Here is an 18,054-nt window from a genome sequence, read left to right on the forward strand (position 1 = left end):
GACCAACAGTCATGTATTTATGCAATTATTTCAGGGAAAAAATAATTTAAGAACTGCATCTGCTATGTTTTGAAGCTCCGCAGCTCTGTGCTGCAGTACTGATGAACAATTCACTCTTTGTAAGGGAAGAAGGGAGCTGACTCCTTCCTCATTGCCCAGCCCTTGGTGCTGCCCACGCAACGTGCTGTTGCGCTGGCTCTTTAGGTGCTGTGTCCACCTTGATTCCTAGTTTCTAGTCAGCCGGGGTCTGCCTCTGCTTGAAGAGGACGGCAAGACACAAAGCACTTTGGCTGCAGGTCTCTCTTTGTTTGACACAGATTTACAGTTGCTGGGGACCCTGTTACCCCAACTACCCATCTGAACGCTGACCAGGAGACCACTTCTCTTACACACCAACTCCACCACCTGAGCATCGCCTCCTTCACATTGTCACAAAGTAAGGGCACAAACTGAATTCTAAGCTACCCCGAGCATATTTAAGAACTAGATACTGCCTATACAATTATAACAATCCTTTTTTTTTCCTCCATCCTTCACCAGTAGACGTGCTATGCCTCCTAAACAGACAACATCCACTAACGCCTAGCAAATCTACACCACGAAGTAGCACATGAAGCCTAGTGTTACTTCAAAAGTGAGAAGCTAAAATGACCATAAGCAAAATTAAATTGCATTTTCTTTTCCAAGACACAAACAAGTCTGCGCTTACAGTAACTCCTTATAGAAAACCAACTATACGACTTTAAAAGTAAACTTCATGCTTGCTTAGAAATCTGACATTGCATGAGATGAGACAACCCAAGCACCAGGCGATCTTAATCTTTACTTCTCCAATGGATACATTCGGGGAAAGCTTACAGGTTTGAAATATGATTCCTACTGGGCTTGAAGAAAGGGGGAAAAATTCCCATCACTATTTTTTTAAGTAAAAGAGGGTTTAGATTTGATTTGAGAATGCATTAGATAACTAGTAAATAGTAGATATGGTAATATTTTTTCATTAATAGAACTCATAAATACATTACTACTTGTATTTAGGGAAAAGGACATAGACTGTTCAAGGACACCACAGATGGAAAAAGTAGCAGAAGTTGAAACAAAGTTTAAACCTTTGATTAAAAGAATGCAAAACTGTATTTGCACTAGAAACTATGTCCTGATTTATGTTGAAACCATTTATGTCCATGGCTTACCTTCTTTTCCTCTACATAAATAACATACGAATCAAACTTTGGCATGTTCTATGCCTCATGACAATTCAATTACATTTAGTGTGGAAATTATCATATTCATTGCCTTTAAAATAATCCTCTTCACTTCCTGCCAGAATCATCTTAACCTTCTAGCTGCACTGGGATAGTTTAATGTTACGTTAATCCAACCATGCTGAAAGCTCAGAAAACAGCTTGAAATGGGGACAAGAGGTTATACTTCAGGAGATATGAATAAAATATGATTTTCTTATAAAAGGGATTATTTAAGTATCTCCAATTTAGAAATTACACAATGATTCATGATCAGGTACAAACTAAGTAAGGAAACAGAAAGAAGAATTCTTTGTGAAATATCTCCCTAGGCACAAAAATACATTTCCACATTATATGAAATTAGAAACAAATAATAGATACTCTAAATATTGTCTTATCTGAATGAAAACGGATAAAGATGTGAAACAAATATGATTAGATTTCCTAATTAAAGATTAGCATTACAGCTGATCGACATCCCATTATACAGCAAACAATACAATCTCAGATGAGACTGACACTAATATACAGTCAATGAAGTATTAGACAGCTCTGTTACTGACTAAAAAAAATGAGCAAATATATTACCAGCAAGCTAAAAATGATACAATCAATGCTCGTAAAATCTGCAGATGATGGTGCAATAAACAGTGCATTTAAGTCCCTAACATAACTGCTCACAATTACCAGGTACAATGAGTGTAAGTAAAGGTCTGCACCTAAAATTACGCCAGCAGCAGCGTCATGCGTCAAGCTTTTGGAAAAAGTAAGTCATAAAAAGGAAGGCCAGGAACAAATTATTCGGAATCGAGTGGCCTGATACGCTACATAACACCCCCCAACCAAGAGAGCATTTTCCCCTCATCGCTCCTGTACGTCACACTGACCTCCCAGCCCCCTGTATTTTACGTATATCAAACCTTGCAATCCTAATTTTGAAAAGCAGCACTCAGAGGAATTGAAGCATCAGTACAGACAGAAAACTGAATAGGAAATCCCAACCTGTGACGCTGCAAAAAGGAAGGGACGTAACAGCAGGACTTACTGCCCCGTCGCTTTTGCTTCTCCCTGGGAAATCGGGCTGCCTTACTTTGCAGCATAGCAGGGACCACTAGCAAACCGCTAGATTTAAACTTTCGAAAGGATACTTAAAGTTGAAATTTAAGGTTGAAAAAATAAAGAGTAAGAATGATTTGTGAAGATCAAAGGGTCACATAAAGCAAGTAAAAAGCAAAGAACTCAATTTACCTGAATAGTGAAGAAGGCTAAGCAATGACTGCTGGGCTATCTAGGGGATTATTTTTCTTCACCATCCCTTGTGGTGTCTCAGTAATTTTATTATTTTTTTAAAAAAAAAGTCACTTCTGTGTGTATTTGAAGATTATCTGTAATAATGGAAGCTGAAAAAATTCTAAGCCTTCTTTACCAAACCTAACAGCGTCGGCACAGGTCCAAAGCTTTCAAGGGTGCTTGTTTATCCATCAGACCCTGGACTCCAGCTAATTTTACACCTGCCACTGCAAAGTGCCTACAATTTATACAAAAGTTTCTAGATTATTATGTTAATTCCTTACAGTCACCAGATTTTTCTGATTAGAATATATTTTGTTATTAAAAAAATATTTTCTTTAAACAGTCATTTTTCTGATTACTATAGCAAACACGTAAGCAAGTAAAAAACTTGTCACGTAGTCATTAAAAAAAAGTTGGTTTAAACAGTATTTGTCATTTCAATAGATTATGAATGATTACAGCGTTTCTAAAGTCCTGAAATGCCAGCCTGTTGTAGACTGCTTCAAGCTATAACATAATTGACTCTACCACACCTGAGCTAATAGAGGTAATCAAAACCCTTCACATTCAATATCAACTATTCATCTTGCATGTCCTCTGGTAGTTTTACTATTATTATAAAAGCTTCAAAATTGGATACAATTGTGACTTAAGAAACAAACTTTTTTCCATTAGTAGCAAAATATTGTGCGATGATTGTTCAGAACAGAACTAGATGTGGTCTCATTTTGCAACTAAGTTTAAACTGATAAAGAGCTTGATAAATTAGACTTCGGTGGGTTGCTATCAGCCCTACACGGCAAGAAAAAAAAATAATATTGTTTAGCATCAAGTACAAGCTTTACTCCTTTGTCATCTTAATAAGAGTATCTGCTTACCTCAGCAATTTTCCAGGATTTTATAAAGACAGCGTTTCTTCAGGAACACGGCAAGGTGACGGTATGCAAAAATGTATAAGTCGCCCATGGCAAAGGCAAAAAAATAAACTAGCCCTACTAAAAGTACACAATCCTAATTCATCCACAGATAGAGGAGAACCTTCAATCTGATGTCCCGCTATCACCCACCTAAGACGTAACTTTTTTAAAAGGGGCAAAAAGGCAAAAAAGAAAAGAAGAAATAAAATTTGCAATAACGTAGTCAAAATTTGCAATAACGTGGTCTTGTATTCATCCAAATTACAAAGCTAAACATTGAGGATCCCTCTTGCGCTCCCAGCAGTAACTCAGTGCTGCAAAATAAAGTAGTGAAAAGAGGCATCTTTTGTATTTCCAACAGTCTCAAGGAGCTACTGAGCAGTCTGCAACAGCCTGGCAGCAGCTCCGCTCCTCCAGGTCGGTGGTGAATGTAAAACTAACGGCCCCCAAGTACAGCTGGTCCTCAGCCCGCAGCCCGGAGGGGCTGAGCTGCTGCGGGAGGGACTGCCAGAAGACAGGAAAGCCCTGTGCCTTTCCAAAGTTTAAAGAAAACAAATTCTAAGATACAGAACTGTAAAACAAACACCAAAAAAAACACACAAAAAAGCCAAAAAACCCACCAGCACCACCAGCAAACCATTCACCGTGCTTCTGCTCTTTAAGGTTTCTGCTTCTGCCTAATCCTGTTCAACTACAGAACTGAAAAAGATGAGGTACATCATCTTAAAACGCAGTTTTCATCTGCACTCCACTGAGCACGTGTCTCTACCCATCTCCATGCACAAGAAGTCAACCAACTCGATGTGAATGATCTCTGGGGTGATTTGCGCTCACTTCTTAAAATTCTCCCTCAAACAGGCTGAAAGTGCTCCACAAGATACCGCATCTCACCTGGAAAAAGGTGACAAACAGCGGAGCACAAACCACATCATCAAGGTAGCACAAAATAAGTCACCGGACCTGAAGCCTCACAACATCCTATACGTTTCAGGGAACATATAGCTACAAGGTGTGTTACAGTGCTTAAGCGTTATCAGCAGCATAATAAACGATTTCTTACAGATGTGCCATAAATTTAAGTACTGAGTCTTTCTGTTCTTTCTCCACCTCTTCTGACAAGAGTCAATATATTATTACCGTGCAGGGCAAACTTATCCCAAATTTTGGAAAGGAGGTTTCTCCCCGTTTTGTTATGTGTCCCACCATCATGGCCTCCTCAACTGCAGAGTAACCTAAAAACCAAAAAACCTCAGAATGTGCTAATTTATTTCTTCTTCTTCTTCAACTTCACTCAAATTCTTGCTTGTTGGCACACTACACATCCCACTGCACGGAGAGCCACACTGGCATAAAGTCCTGACTGCAGGCACGACCGACAGCTGCTCGGCAGCTACGCATTCAAAGCGCATTTCAGAGCGATAAGCAAAACATTTTTAAGTCTCTGGTCATATTGGAAAGTCCCTTTAATATCGACGCTGTTCATTCTCCCTCCCATTCCATTCCCACCGACACTGAAATAAAAGCCATCATGTACATTTAATAGCATTTCGTTGTGGGTAGCTGATGTTTAATAAACTCGCTCCAAGCAAAAAAGATTAAACATCACTTACTATATTTCAATCTATTTTTCTTCTTCATGCGGGTTATTTTTAGGCAGTGAAAACAAAAATTAAATGCTTTCAGTAAGAAAAACAATCCCTTTTACATAACTATTTTTTCGGGCAATCAATATTATCAGAAGGTGATCTACATTTCTTCCACCATTAAATGTAATAACATAACTTAATAGCGTCACATATATAAAACTTTTCGTTTGCACTTACCAGAAATTGAAGTAAAATAGAAAACAATATATCTAGAAAGCTTAACAATTAAAAGATGAGTACATAAATTTAAAAGACGTTTTACCAGTATTTAGATTTTGATTTTCTATCCGGTCCTTGTAAAAGTCAGTTTTAGTCTTCATTAAGTCTGTTTACTTCTAGATCATACTCTAAATTGCTTTAACAGGGGAAAGTTCTCCTCCTCCGCTTGGAAAAACCGTGCGTGTAAACAAGCCACTTGGCACGGCTCTTCCTTTTTCAAGAAATGGCCGCTCTACAGCTACACGAACTACACATATTCGGACAAAGATGCCATTTGTTGCTGAGAAGTGTCATTCAGGCGACACGCTCGCATCACCCGCGGCAGCCTCCAGCCCGGCATTCCCGCTTATAATAAACAAGAGCATTTGAACAAGCAGCCTCACAAGACACTGCTCCCGTACCACAGCCCTGCTGCGCTCTGGCGTAAGAATTCCCATCTGTATTTACCAAGGACTAGATGCAAAGCATCTTTTTTTAAAAAGAAAAACTCACTAGAAACAGGGCTTAAAGTACCCTATACCTGACTTACTGCTTAAGAAACCATGAAATGAAGACACCCTGTAAAAACATGATTTAGGTTTCCATAACTGTGCGGGGTTCCCTAGGAACAGGATGCGGATTTTGCATATTTTCTTTTTAGATCTACTTTATTGTTAAGGATACCTTCAGAACCTAAAATATCTAGGATGTTAGGAGTTGATGGGAATCTTTTCCTAAAAGTAGTAAAACTTCATGATTAAATATCAGTAGAATTTGTCTGCTTTCTGAAAGCTGGTACGCAGTCAGCATCCTCAAAACTGGAAAAAAAAATTCTCTTTAGTCTTTATACATAGTTACATACAATATATATAATAGTCCTTATATATTCGTTATTCTCAAGCAAAATGTCAGCTCCTGCACAATGGTTACAGCCAGGAACCCGCCTAGGGCACGGGCTCCCACTCCTGGACCTACACAATCACGGCACACCCTCTGCAGGACTTCTGGGCATCTTACCCAGTTCCTCATGGAGTCAACAGAAACAACACCACTGGCTTCCTTGAAAAGTGCTCAAACACAAGGGATAGTAGACCTGATCAAGTGCATTGGACTATTTCCCCCCACCAAGGGATATCTCCCACTAAAAAAAAAAAAAAAAAAGTTTCTTTAATTGTTTTAAGCTTCCTCCTCATATTGCCCAGCAGAGCACTGCACCTGGAAACAAGCAATAGCTCCTTGTCTTTAACATCAGTTACTAAATATGGATCCTACCCAAACTGAAGCCGCTAATATTTTCATCTATTGACATAATGGGAATTTAGACTAAGCCAGCGTGGTCTCTGCTGCTAAGCACATCTGTTTCACAAGCTACGTTTTCTTGTTGCTGACATGCTCACGCACATAGCAGCAATCCTCCTGCTACACAGGACTTGTCTTTCATTTTTATGAAGCATTTTTATGAGCATTTTTGTGGGGAAAAGAACTTGCCCACAATGGCTACATGCTCTCAATCCAGAGTAACTCTCTTTCAATAGATACCTTAATCACTGTTAACACTGCTGTTTCTAATAATCCTAGTCCTCTTCTACCACACCCTACTCTCAGGTAGCAATAGTTTGAGAGTTGTATTCTTCTGATATTTTTGTTATCTCTTAAAAAGAAAGTTTACTTTAAAACACACACAACAATATACATACTAGAGACTTACACAGATAAAAGGGAAGTTCTGGCTAGAAAGAAGCTCTCTATTCAGAAGCAAAAAAACCCCACTAAACATGAAGTAAAATTATTTTAAAAGTCGATCTATGCAGCTATGCTCTGCATTGAAAATGCATTCCAGCTGCAGAAAACTACATGCCCCACCACCACCTCGAAATCCCTTCTTCAGAGTAGGATTTTAGTTGTACCGTATGAGGAGGAACCAGGAGAATACATGAAAGAAAGGATTTAACTTGTCTGAAGGAACAAGAGTGAACTCTCTTCTTAATGAAAAAACAAGTTCCATTAGAGCAGAACATCTGCAGTTCTGGAAGATCCCCTACGAGCTTCTGTGTGGTCACCAGTGGCATACGGTCACTTCGAGGCTTCATGAGAAACAGAATTACCTGCTACTACAAGCCGTCTCAAAGCAATTTTAAAAACAATGCTCAAAGGAGCCAAAGCAAGAGCGGGGAAACCAAGGCAGCACTGCTGAACAGTACTCCGCAGAGGCAGCCTGTGTCAGAGACAAAATTCGAATTTAGGAGTCTGACTTATATTGACAAGAATTTAAATCAACTATTATTACTATCTTGTTTTTAAGCAGCAATTTACTGAAAGACTCAGAGGAGCTCTACAAATATTAATCAATTATTACAATATGTCCAGGACTAAGTATTTAACAACAAATCCCTGCAAATACATACAGTTAAAAGAGCACTGAAAGAACAAAATTTAGAATAAACAAGCAAGAAAACAGGGAAAAAAAAAGAATATGGTCTAGCAAAATGAATCCTGGCCATTTATTTGGTCTTAATTTGCAATTAGTTTTGTTTCACATAAATAAGTACAGTTTAAAATTAAATCACCTCCATCAGCCATGGCTACAAGCAGCTAATCCAGTTTGAAGCTGTAGTTTGAATGTTCACTATATCACCTTACTCTTGAATGTTGCCACAAGGGTTGCGAAGCGGAGCGACAGGTTCAATTGCAATTCCAATTTATGCAGTGTTGTATGTGCACTCATGAGCATGAGATAATTAATTTGCTAAAGGCCAACGCAGTCAGCTGCAAAGCCAAAAGAAACCATAATTGCTAATTTGTAACAAGCTACACTGAAAAGAGGAAGCCAAATTTTGAACAATACTCTTTTCTTGAAAGAAAAGAAAAAGAAAAAAAAAAAAACAAATACCCTTCTGCCCAGCACTCTGTCAACACAATTTGACACATTTTATGGCAACTCTTAAGAGACAGAAATTTCAAGACTTGGGCTGGGTATAATTTTGGGCTTGCCAGTGCCAGACAGGTCTGACTTGTGCAACAACCAGGTAGTGTCTTATGTCTAAGATTAAGTCATCTTTTGTTCTCCTTCTTCCCAAGCATGTAGTTGGTATCTGGCCTTTTCAACACTGCACTGTTATTTTTTCCTCTTTCCTTGTTGGCATTAGGACCATTATGAAATGGTCAAGTATCACTTACACATTTCATCTTCAAGGAGACATAGATGCTGCTCTGTCTAAAGTAATGTCAACCCTACGAGCAGCTGTGAGAGCAGGGATCAAAGCACATCTGCATTCTCACTGCTCAGTAACACAGAGGAAGCCTTGTTTCTCTAACACGTTATGACCAGCAGCAACAAAACTAGAAAGACACAGTCTTCACGGAAGAACATAGGCGGTTTTCGGCTACATGGTGACATTTTACAGCCTTCCACAAAGGATTAAATGTCCTGCAACTCCTGCTCCAGCTAGAATTGACGCTGTTATAACATGTGTTCCGCTTCAGCTGCAATCCATGCATATTATTCACATACAATTGAAATTCATGACCTTTCCCAGCTGTACTCCTTTATAATTCATGTTTTAATAAAATATTCTGCAAATCAACTGCTCTGTTAGACGGTGAGATCAGACACACGACTACAGAAGTATTATTAACAGACAGAATAGCAGGAATATTTCAGGAACTTCAGCCTCAACCTTGTGTAAGTCAAGTCATCCTTTCCCCATTAATTTATTTTCAGGTATCAGTTATGACTTTACAAAGAAATATAGCTGAAAATTCCAACTATTTTGATCCCTCACACCTTAAGATAAAAGCGTATTATGTCTGCAATCCCCTGAGTTTCCTGAAAACCAAAACATCCCTTCTGCACATTGAAACTATTCATACCTCTCTTAACCTTTGATAGGTTACTAAACATAAAAGCAAAATGATCTTTCAGCAAGGTTAAATAGAACATTCTCCACAATATATTTGCTTTTGGTTTTCCCCAATGCCATACGTTAGACTGACATATAAAAACCATCTTCCCCACTAACAGAAATCAATAGAACATTTCAAATAATTTATCTAATATTTTTCTAGCTGATATAGTTTCAGATTTCCTGTACTGTACATTTTATTTAGTAATAGAAAATGTTTAAACAGCACTGAGATTTGCAGTCAGTTTAAACAGTAACTTTAAATTGTAAAATATTTTATAATATTTTAGTTTCTGACATAAGCCTGAACATTTCATAAGTTATCTTACAGACATTAACAAACTTAAATAGAAGTCGTCAGATGCCACACTGCGCAAATTATCTTAAATCTCTCAATTAATCATTTTTATCTCAACATTAGTCAAAATTAATGGAGCAAACAATAATACCATCTTAGCTTTCACTGTTAATGATGCGAAGTCTATTCCTAGCTTAAAACACGACCAAAACAATGCTGGCAAATTCTCTGGAAGGTGTTTTTGAAGGGGGCTATTACAAGAAGCTATGTTTAATTTCTTCACTAGAGGTGGCTGTAGTTGTAGAAAAAGTTTCATCTGTATTTGTATCATTTTACTGGCTAAAATAAGAAGTTTTGTTCCTCTACACAGAGGATCTTTGAGTGTTCTCTGAAATACAGCCCACCTCATCATTTGATTACACATAAAATTTAACTGATCAAACCAACTAACCTTTTTTCTTCCCGTTTTAGTTTTGTTTATGCAGCAGATACTATTCTGCCAGTTTAGTAAGTCTGAAAAGCTCAAAGCCAGACGAGCCCCAGGGTTGGCCCACGGTGGCAGAAGCAAGACGTCACCAGGATCTCAGGGCAGAAGAGGGAACTCCTTCCAACCCGCCCAGTAAACATAAGCGATTACGCACTTCTGCTTTAACATCTGACTTCACCTGATGGCTGTGGTTACATTCTGGGTCCCAGTTACACCCAGCAGCCGAAACTTGGTTTGACTTTGCTCTACGCAGAACGGGAAGCATTCACAATTACAGCAGGGCAGTTACTGATGTCACTGCACCTCCACTTTCACTTACCAACTGCACATGTACTCCTAAGTCGGTTCCAGGAGAAGGGGGGAAAAAAAGACATCACAAGGTATCTAGTGATTTATCCTTTCCCAAAGCATGAGAAACCCAACTTTCAGTCTCCGCAAATACTTGAACTTCAGTCTCCCACATACTGCACAAGTGCTCTGCCTATTCAGGGGCAGACCTTCGCACGTCGGCATCCCAGGATTTGTTTTGCTTTAGGCTGTTTCACACCAATACACAACAGGAAAATAAAGCCTTTTAATATGGTAACATGGGTCTTGCTGAATCCCAGCGAGAGCACATCACACTCCAGTTATTGTAGGCTGTTGAGCAGCCTGTTGTGACCCATAGCCATATGGTGTCAATTTAAACTAGTCCTCCACCTCCTATAATATACCAAAGGGACCATTAGCAATCAGTGCTGTTACACCGGGGCTGCAAAGCCCTTCTGGATACAGCTGTGATTATGAGCATTCTCCACACATTAAAAGTGGTTACACAAAATCACCGAGTTAAAACTGAGAGAGTTACACGCTGCAGTTTTAACAACTCTTCACCGTAGCTGAGCAGCTTTCTTTAGCAACTCTGCTTCTGAGCTATTCATCATCAGTAGGTAACACTTTAACTGGAGCAATACCCTAAGTACAACTAGGATCCTTTAAGTAAATCCTATGAAAAAGTTTGAATGGCATCAAGAAGCTTCTATGACACTAAATCTACTCTTTGTGACTTCAAGATAAGTTTGGATAAGTCTGCAGAAAGACATCAAGGCAAATTTAGATTACTGCCTGCTTATAAATCAGTTGTGTCTACACAGCACCAAGTTGCTTTGAAAATCTGAGTAATCAGATACTTAAGATCAGTCATTCACCTAATTAAAAATTAAAATGAGATTTAGGAGTGCAAAAAGGACTAAAATCCTCTTTAAACAGTTGAAATTATCTTAAGTGTCATGCAGTACCAGATTCACCCTTTTTTTGTTTATAAAGTGGTCTAGGAAGGGCTAGAAGAATAACAAGACAGCCAAATGAAGGGTAAACAAGGTTGTTAAGCAGCAGCAGAAATTGGGAAGGAAAATGTGACCAGTTTCTTCATCCTTGACACAAGAAAAGGTAGTCAGTGATGGCCATCAAGTTTCTGTTGTTTCCACACTCGCTTATGAGGACTGCTAAACAAACTAACCAACCAGCCAGGGAATTTCCCATTCAAGGCATGAAGGCAGTCCTTGAAAGCTACCTTATAATCTTTGGGTCCCAGCATCAAGCTTAAGGGAAACACAGCAGACCAACTGCAGGAAAGCCTAAGCTGCATCCCTACCAAATTGAAGATGACTTTGATACTAGTAGTTGGTAACACTACTATACATTTGTTTGCATCCATTCAGCATGCATCAGCTAAAGGTTTAATTGTTAGAAGACAATTCCACAGTTTGGTTAAATCAGCACAACAGAACATTTGATTAATCCCTCAGAAACTTTGTAGCTGTTTATCCATGAAATACAGTACCAGTAAGGCAAACCTTCCTGCCGCATTCGATCCATCACCTTTATTTCAGTTCAGTTTTGACTTGAGTTTTGTTACATACAACATTTGATTAGATTTTAGATTGAATACACCTTAGGACAGCCTGGCAAAAAAAATAAAAAGAAAAAAAGAAAAAGCTATGTTTTCCCCCAACGTATGTCTAAGGAACCAAAGAGACATCAGGCATGCACAGCCAATGCCGAGATCCCACACCAGTGTGCTTTTACTCAGAGGCAAGCATGGAGCTGAAGTGATGTAGGACCACAAAACTGAAATGAAACAAGGATTTCTAAATGCATTTGAAGGATAACACAGGCAAATCAGAACAGGATTCTCCACCGAGATTATACATCTCACTCCTACTTCTTCAGGAAAGTACCATGCAGATCAAAGAACACAGCGAGATGTATCATGTGATTAATTCTTTGGATACTCTGAAAACATTTTACAAAGGCCTGGTGTTCATTTAAGAAGCTGATTATTAATTTATTATTCTGTCTCACAGAAACAATTACTTCAATAATCAGTATACACATAGATATATCTATATCATTAATACTTTCTTTTCACTGGTTTACAGGAAGATTATAAAACAGTGACACACTTAATGATACCCACAAGTTTTTAATACTATTTCCCTCAAAATCAATACTTTTATCTCAGCACTGCTGCAGGATGAAGAGCTACAAAGAGACACTGCAAAAACCTTATTAAGTTTGTGACACCACAAACACAAGAGGTTAATTTCATTTCAGGCCCTGTGCACTGACATCAAGCAAAGAATCAATTTAGTCGTTAGTGTTGAAGTCAATGATGCAGTAAATCTACTAACGAAGATCCATCTCTTACCACTGTTCTCCATAAAAAACAAAAATAAAAAAAAAAATCACAAAAATCTGACCATTTTTTGTGGACTCTCATATCTGAGCAGAGAACGACCTGAAACGGGTAAAAAGGATTTTGGAACTCAGTAAAGAGAAGAAAGTCTTACTTCACCCAGTCCCAACACTGATGCAATATTTAGGCAACTCTATTCAAATTTGCAAGGGTTAGCTAAGCTAATACATAAATAAAGCCTTTTAGACCTTTCAATCCTGCTCTGTAACCTATTTCACTCCAAATAGCTTGCTCTCCGCCTCTGGAAGTTTCATACCTCTCAAAGAATCAAAACCTACAGCGAGACTCAGGACTCAGCCAAGCCTGTCGAGTTGCGTCTGGCAAACAAACATTCGGTAAACTGGCAAGAGCAGAGTCCAAAGGGCAAAAACAAACTGCAAAGCCTCCTAAAAAGAAAAGCATACACAGGTAGTCCTCTCACTCAGAGAACTAGGGGAAGAGCAGGCCTGCACCTTGCAAAGCACAAGTCCAAGTGCTGATTGACTCACTACCTGCACTGTGGGCCTGTCTATAAGCCGCAAGGACGTTGAGCAGTTCAGCAAGGGCTCAAGCTCTCATTCATGCAGCCTGGCTGAACGGTGGCCCAGACACCAACAAAATACCAGCACTCAACTACTCCTAAGAGCAGAGCTCTGAGCTCTAACCACAGCCAGCAGTTGCAGGTAAGACAGCGTGCTGGTCAAAGCACTTAGTATGCCTAAATTGCTTTCAAATCCTCTTTTTGACTCATAAGATAGACTTAATCAAGGACGTCAGAAAACCTCCCCTGAACCTTAATGCTTATTTTGAAATCCATTAATGTCACGTGAATGTTAAACAAGTTCAAGTCTGAATTTTTCATCAGTAAAGTTAAACAAATCCAAAATAATATGGGGAGCAAAGGAGGGTTAAAATATTTTGGTTATAAACTTTGGTTCCCTTCTAGTTTTACCACTGAAGATACTCCTTCGGTACAGGTTAAAACCAACTTGTGCATTTCTGATGTTACTATAATCATAGTCAAAGTATCTCCTTGAAACAGTAACTGTAATCCAGGTAACTGTAATGCAGTAAGCCAAGGCATCAGCTCTGTACAGGTATTCCCAAAAGATGTAACAACAGGATCAAGAGTTACCAGCTCAGCAGCTTCAAACTTGATGAAAATCCAATTGCCTTTCATCAATTTTTCCCTCTTCAGCAAAACTGTCATTCACCTTCAAATATAGAGACAGGTCTGAATCTGAGTGAAAACTGCCAAATGTTTCTTCTGTTTCAGAGTATTTTCCCAAACTGGTTAACTTTTTACAAGCTTTTTGTTATGAGAGCAAGTTCTTGAAGCAACTTACAAAGAACTCAGTCTAATTTAAGGCTGGGAGAAGAGGGAGGGAAATTTATTTTAATATAATCCACACACACACACAGAGTCACTCACACACACACAAAAAGACTTTTTGGCGCATATGAGCTGCAAGTACAGACTTCACCGCATTTACTCTAGAATGTTAGTTCACTTCTTGAGACCCCTCCTTCCCTACTTTGCTTTCTTCAATAGTACAGAGAAAAAATGTATTATACATATACATAAATATGTACAAAACCAATCGACATTATAAAATTACTTGCATACAGTCTTTATTTGCCAACACCAGCTGTTTTTCAGAAGTACACATCAAGCCTAAAAATTGACAATGCAGACCAACAGTTCACATTTTTGTGATAATATGTGCTACAAAAAAGTAGGAAAAAATCTTAAGCATCAAAGTATTTTATACCTGAAAGTACAATAGGTTGTTTAATCCCAGGCTAACATTCAAGCCATCTCAGAAACACATTGTTTACACTTTTCTCTGAAAAATAAATTGAGTGCATGTCCTGGGGGAAGTTATACCCTCTTATTAAAACAGTATCGCAAACAGCTATTATCCTCCAGCTTCGACCGAGTCAAGGGGGTGTCTCACTGAATCACAGATTTGAAAACAAACTAAATGATGTTTTGATCAGATAAATGAACCTATCTTCAAGGAGTTTAAAGAGAACGTGCAAGACAAGCACACGGATTTGCAACCCAACTAATCAGGTTTTATGAAGTCAGAAACTTCTGGTGAGAATGTAGTAAAGCACTGCTACTGTTCCTAATGATCCAGATCTGTTCAGATGATCTGGACGCAAGTGAAGGCTGTATAACACAACCACAGCAGCCAGACTTCCAGGGCTGACTGAAGCACAACTAGGTGCCGCGGCTTAGCTCAGATCCTGCAATCTGCATGCCGACGCACAAGGGTCTGTAACCAGTCAATGACCTGTATAATTGCTTTCTGGTAATATAACACGTTCCAAGACTAGAAAAGCAGAAGAGCTGACAATTTAAAAGTCATGCCTAATGAAAAGCACAAATGGGAGAGGTATGAAAAGAGAAGTGAAAAGAGAAGCGCAGAAAAAGCCCCAGAATGTTATGTGTTATTTAGGAAAACACAGTTTAAGTGGATGAGGTACAAAACTACCAGAATACAACTGGCTGTCGAGTTAAGGTATGCAGAGGACATCACTAAGGAATAAGGAACTTAAGGAAAATAGAAAGAGATTTTAAAATTATACCATTTCATCACAGGCATTTTAATACACAAAACTACAGGCAAGCAACCCATAAATTAAATTTAATACACTAATAAATTACTGAGCTGTTCTACATATTTACCATCTTGTTCTACAACTAATTCCATTAGCTTTGGGTAACAATTTCCTATTGCCTTGCACCCATTTTCATCATCTACACCTGCATAATAGACAGGAGTGTTCTACATATCCTTGCACACACAAACAGTGCTGCAATGAAGTAATCAAAAGCTTAAAGCTGATTGCAAGGAAATTTCCTTCCATTTGATATGGAGGCAAAACAACTGCACAGAGGTAGGAAGGGAAGAACAGGACATACGAGGCTGTTCCAGAAGTTAGTGCGCAGGCATCCACTGGTGTACAAAGAACTTTCTGAATGACAAAAAACGCATAAGAGGCTAGAAAAATATGGCTATTCTCCAAATCGCACACAGCTGAGTCCTGTGAAAAAGTTACCAGAAAGGGACAGGGATTAGATCTTTCTAAATGTACTTCAGGTGACAAAACTATAGCTACCCTTTACGTTATCTCTAAGTTAACCAATTAGACACCTTACAAATAGAGAGCTACAATATTTATTTATTTACCATATTTACATGCTACTGGGGTGGTCCAACTGTTAGATATAACCGCTACATGACCACCTAAGGGCAAGTGAACTTCATACTCTTAGACCTCAGAAGTAACTATTTCTCTCCCCAAAATCAGTACTCCATTACTATTCCAATACCAAGCAGTTCAACGATGCATCATTTAGCTACCATTATTGTAAGCTCAAGCTTAGATCAATAGCCATATAAATGGAATACTGAACAGGTACAGACTTCCAGACTAGAATACAGAATTTAGAACAAACTATAATTGAAGTAGTTATTAGATTTGTTTTAAAAGGAAAAAGTATGCCTTGGAAATAAAAGCAACTGCAGTTGCTTTAATTATGAAAAAAGATCACTGAATAAAAGGGAACTGAAATACTTTGCATGTTATAGCAATTCTGTAACATCTTTGCATTAAAATAAATTTTCTCAAATCTGAAGCTGAAAAAAATTGGGTTTATTTTTTAATTGGAAACAACTGTTTTCCTGCTAATAAGAAACCTATAAATTCAACTGATGAAAGCTGCATGACAGATTAAAGGAAGGCAAAAAAGAGGTTGGGGAGGAGAAACTAATGCAGGGAAAACAAAAAAGCAAAAAAGATGCTCTAAATTAAAAAGGAATCAGAGACTGAAGAGAATGGCATCTTAGAGCCAAAAACAAATCACTATTAAATAACGGTTCTATAGCAGCAAGAATTTTCAAGATGTGCATCACAAACTTTGTCAAAAAGTCACATTCCAGTGCATTCCTGTTCACCCTAATCCCATCATCTCTTCCGAAAGCTTCCTACATCATGTCATTCCTGTAGCTAGGATGCAAGAGACGTAATCTGTTATATTTCCTGATGGCCCTAATGACATCAATAGTTTTACCACTTACTAGCTAAACTGCTCAAAAATGAGCTGGAATATCAATAAATATTGTCTCAAAACCAGTTGCTACAGATTGGTAGTTGGAAATGTTAAGGCTTTTGGACAAGCCTTTTTTTTAAAAAAAAAAAAAGTGAGCAGATTGGATGTAGCAGTACATTAAGTACAAAAGAAAACGTAGTAGGACATGACTGAGGCATCCTGTTCTGGATTTACAGTGTTTGTTGAACATGTCAATGCTCCATTTCTTCAGCACTTGTCTCAGCTGGGTTCGTAAACAGGATCATGTGAATGCACCACAGTCCTCAGCACGAAAAACAAAACTGGTAAATTAGTTCATGCCACCATCCTCGGCAGTTCTCTCTGCAGAGAACTCACAGGAACATACACATTTGTGAAGTTCAAGTTTATCCACACCCTCAAGGTAGCCAGCTAGAAATTTTTCCATGAATTTTGCACTTAATCTTGAAACGGTGTGTATAAATATGAGTTATAAATTATGGTCTTCAATACATTAATGGACAATTTCTTGATTGCCTTCCTGCTCCTGAAACTTCAACCCCATGAGACCTTCTACTTATTCCTAAAGAACTCACTAACATATTTCACCCAATGTCAAGTTCATAAATCTGGAGTAAAAAAAACTACTGATGTTCCATGCAATTCTGTAAACAGTGTTTTAGTTTAGATCAGAAGCACGCCTTTGGAGCAAGTCTCCAGGTCAGCCCCCTTACTGCCCTTCACTTTGCACTAGGGAGCAATATGGAGTATGCAGGCTTGACTCCTTTCAGGTGAAACTAGTCGGCAAGATGCACTCCTAACTCTGATGGATGCTCTGCCCAAAGAACAAGGACAAGGCTTCAGCTAGTCTTAGAAGGAAAAAAAATAAATAAAAAATAAATAAAAAATAAAAACACACAACTTCTTTTCCTCTCTATATCCATCACCACAGGCCGCACGTTACTTGCTCACATGGACAGTCTATAGGCTACTGTTATGTTAAATATACAGCATGCTCCACAGCACTACCAGTCTTCCTTTGATTTGCCTAAGCATATTTGCTCATTATTCCCTTCAGAGTCTAGCTGAACTATTTATAGGATGGCTTTACATTCTTATTAGTTTCCAGACTTTTAATATATGTTCCATCACTGTGAAGATTCTTCTGTGCAGCTTTCTACATAACGTAAAACAGGCAATAATCACCGCACAATTTAGAAGGTCATTCTAACGCCTGTAAGTAGTAATGCAAACATGAATCTGCATAGG

The 18,054-nt window shown here is 38.5% G+C and overlaps 1 protein-coding gene across 5 annotated transcripts in view; it reads right to left on the minus strand.

Moving 5' to 3' along the window:
* Positions 1-18,054, minus strand: part of USP6NL (USP6 N-terminal like) — a 115,696-nt gene that overhangs the window by 63,201 nt on the left and 34,441 nt on the right. Inside the window, exon 1 of one of the 5 annotated variants that reach the window (XM_026119320.2) lies at positions 5,366-5,468. The exons of the other annotated variants lie outside the window; for them this stretch is intronic. Within the exon in view, the coding sequence (XP_025975105.2) occupies positions 5,366-5,423 (58 nt within the window). The 5' untranslated portion in view covers positions 5,424-5,468. Of the gene's footprint in view, positions 1-5,365; positions 5,469-18,054 lie in introns of those variants that run through there. 5 annotated transcript variants of the gene reach the window in all.

This window comes from Dromaius novaehollandiae, chromosome 1 (assembly GCF_036370855.1).
Source record: "Dromaius novaehollandiae isolate bDroNov1 chromosome 1, bDroNov1.hap1, whole genome shotgun sequence".
NCBI lineage: Eukaryota > Metazoa > Chordata > Aves > Casuariiformes > Dromaiidae > Dromaius > Dromaius novaehollandiae.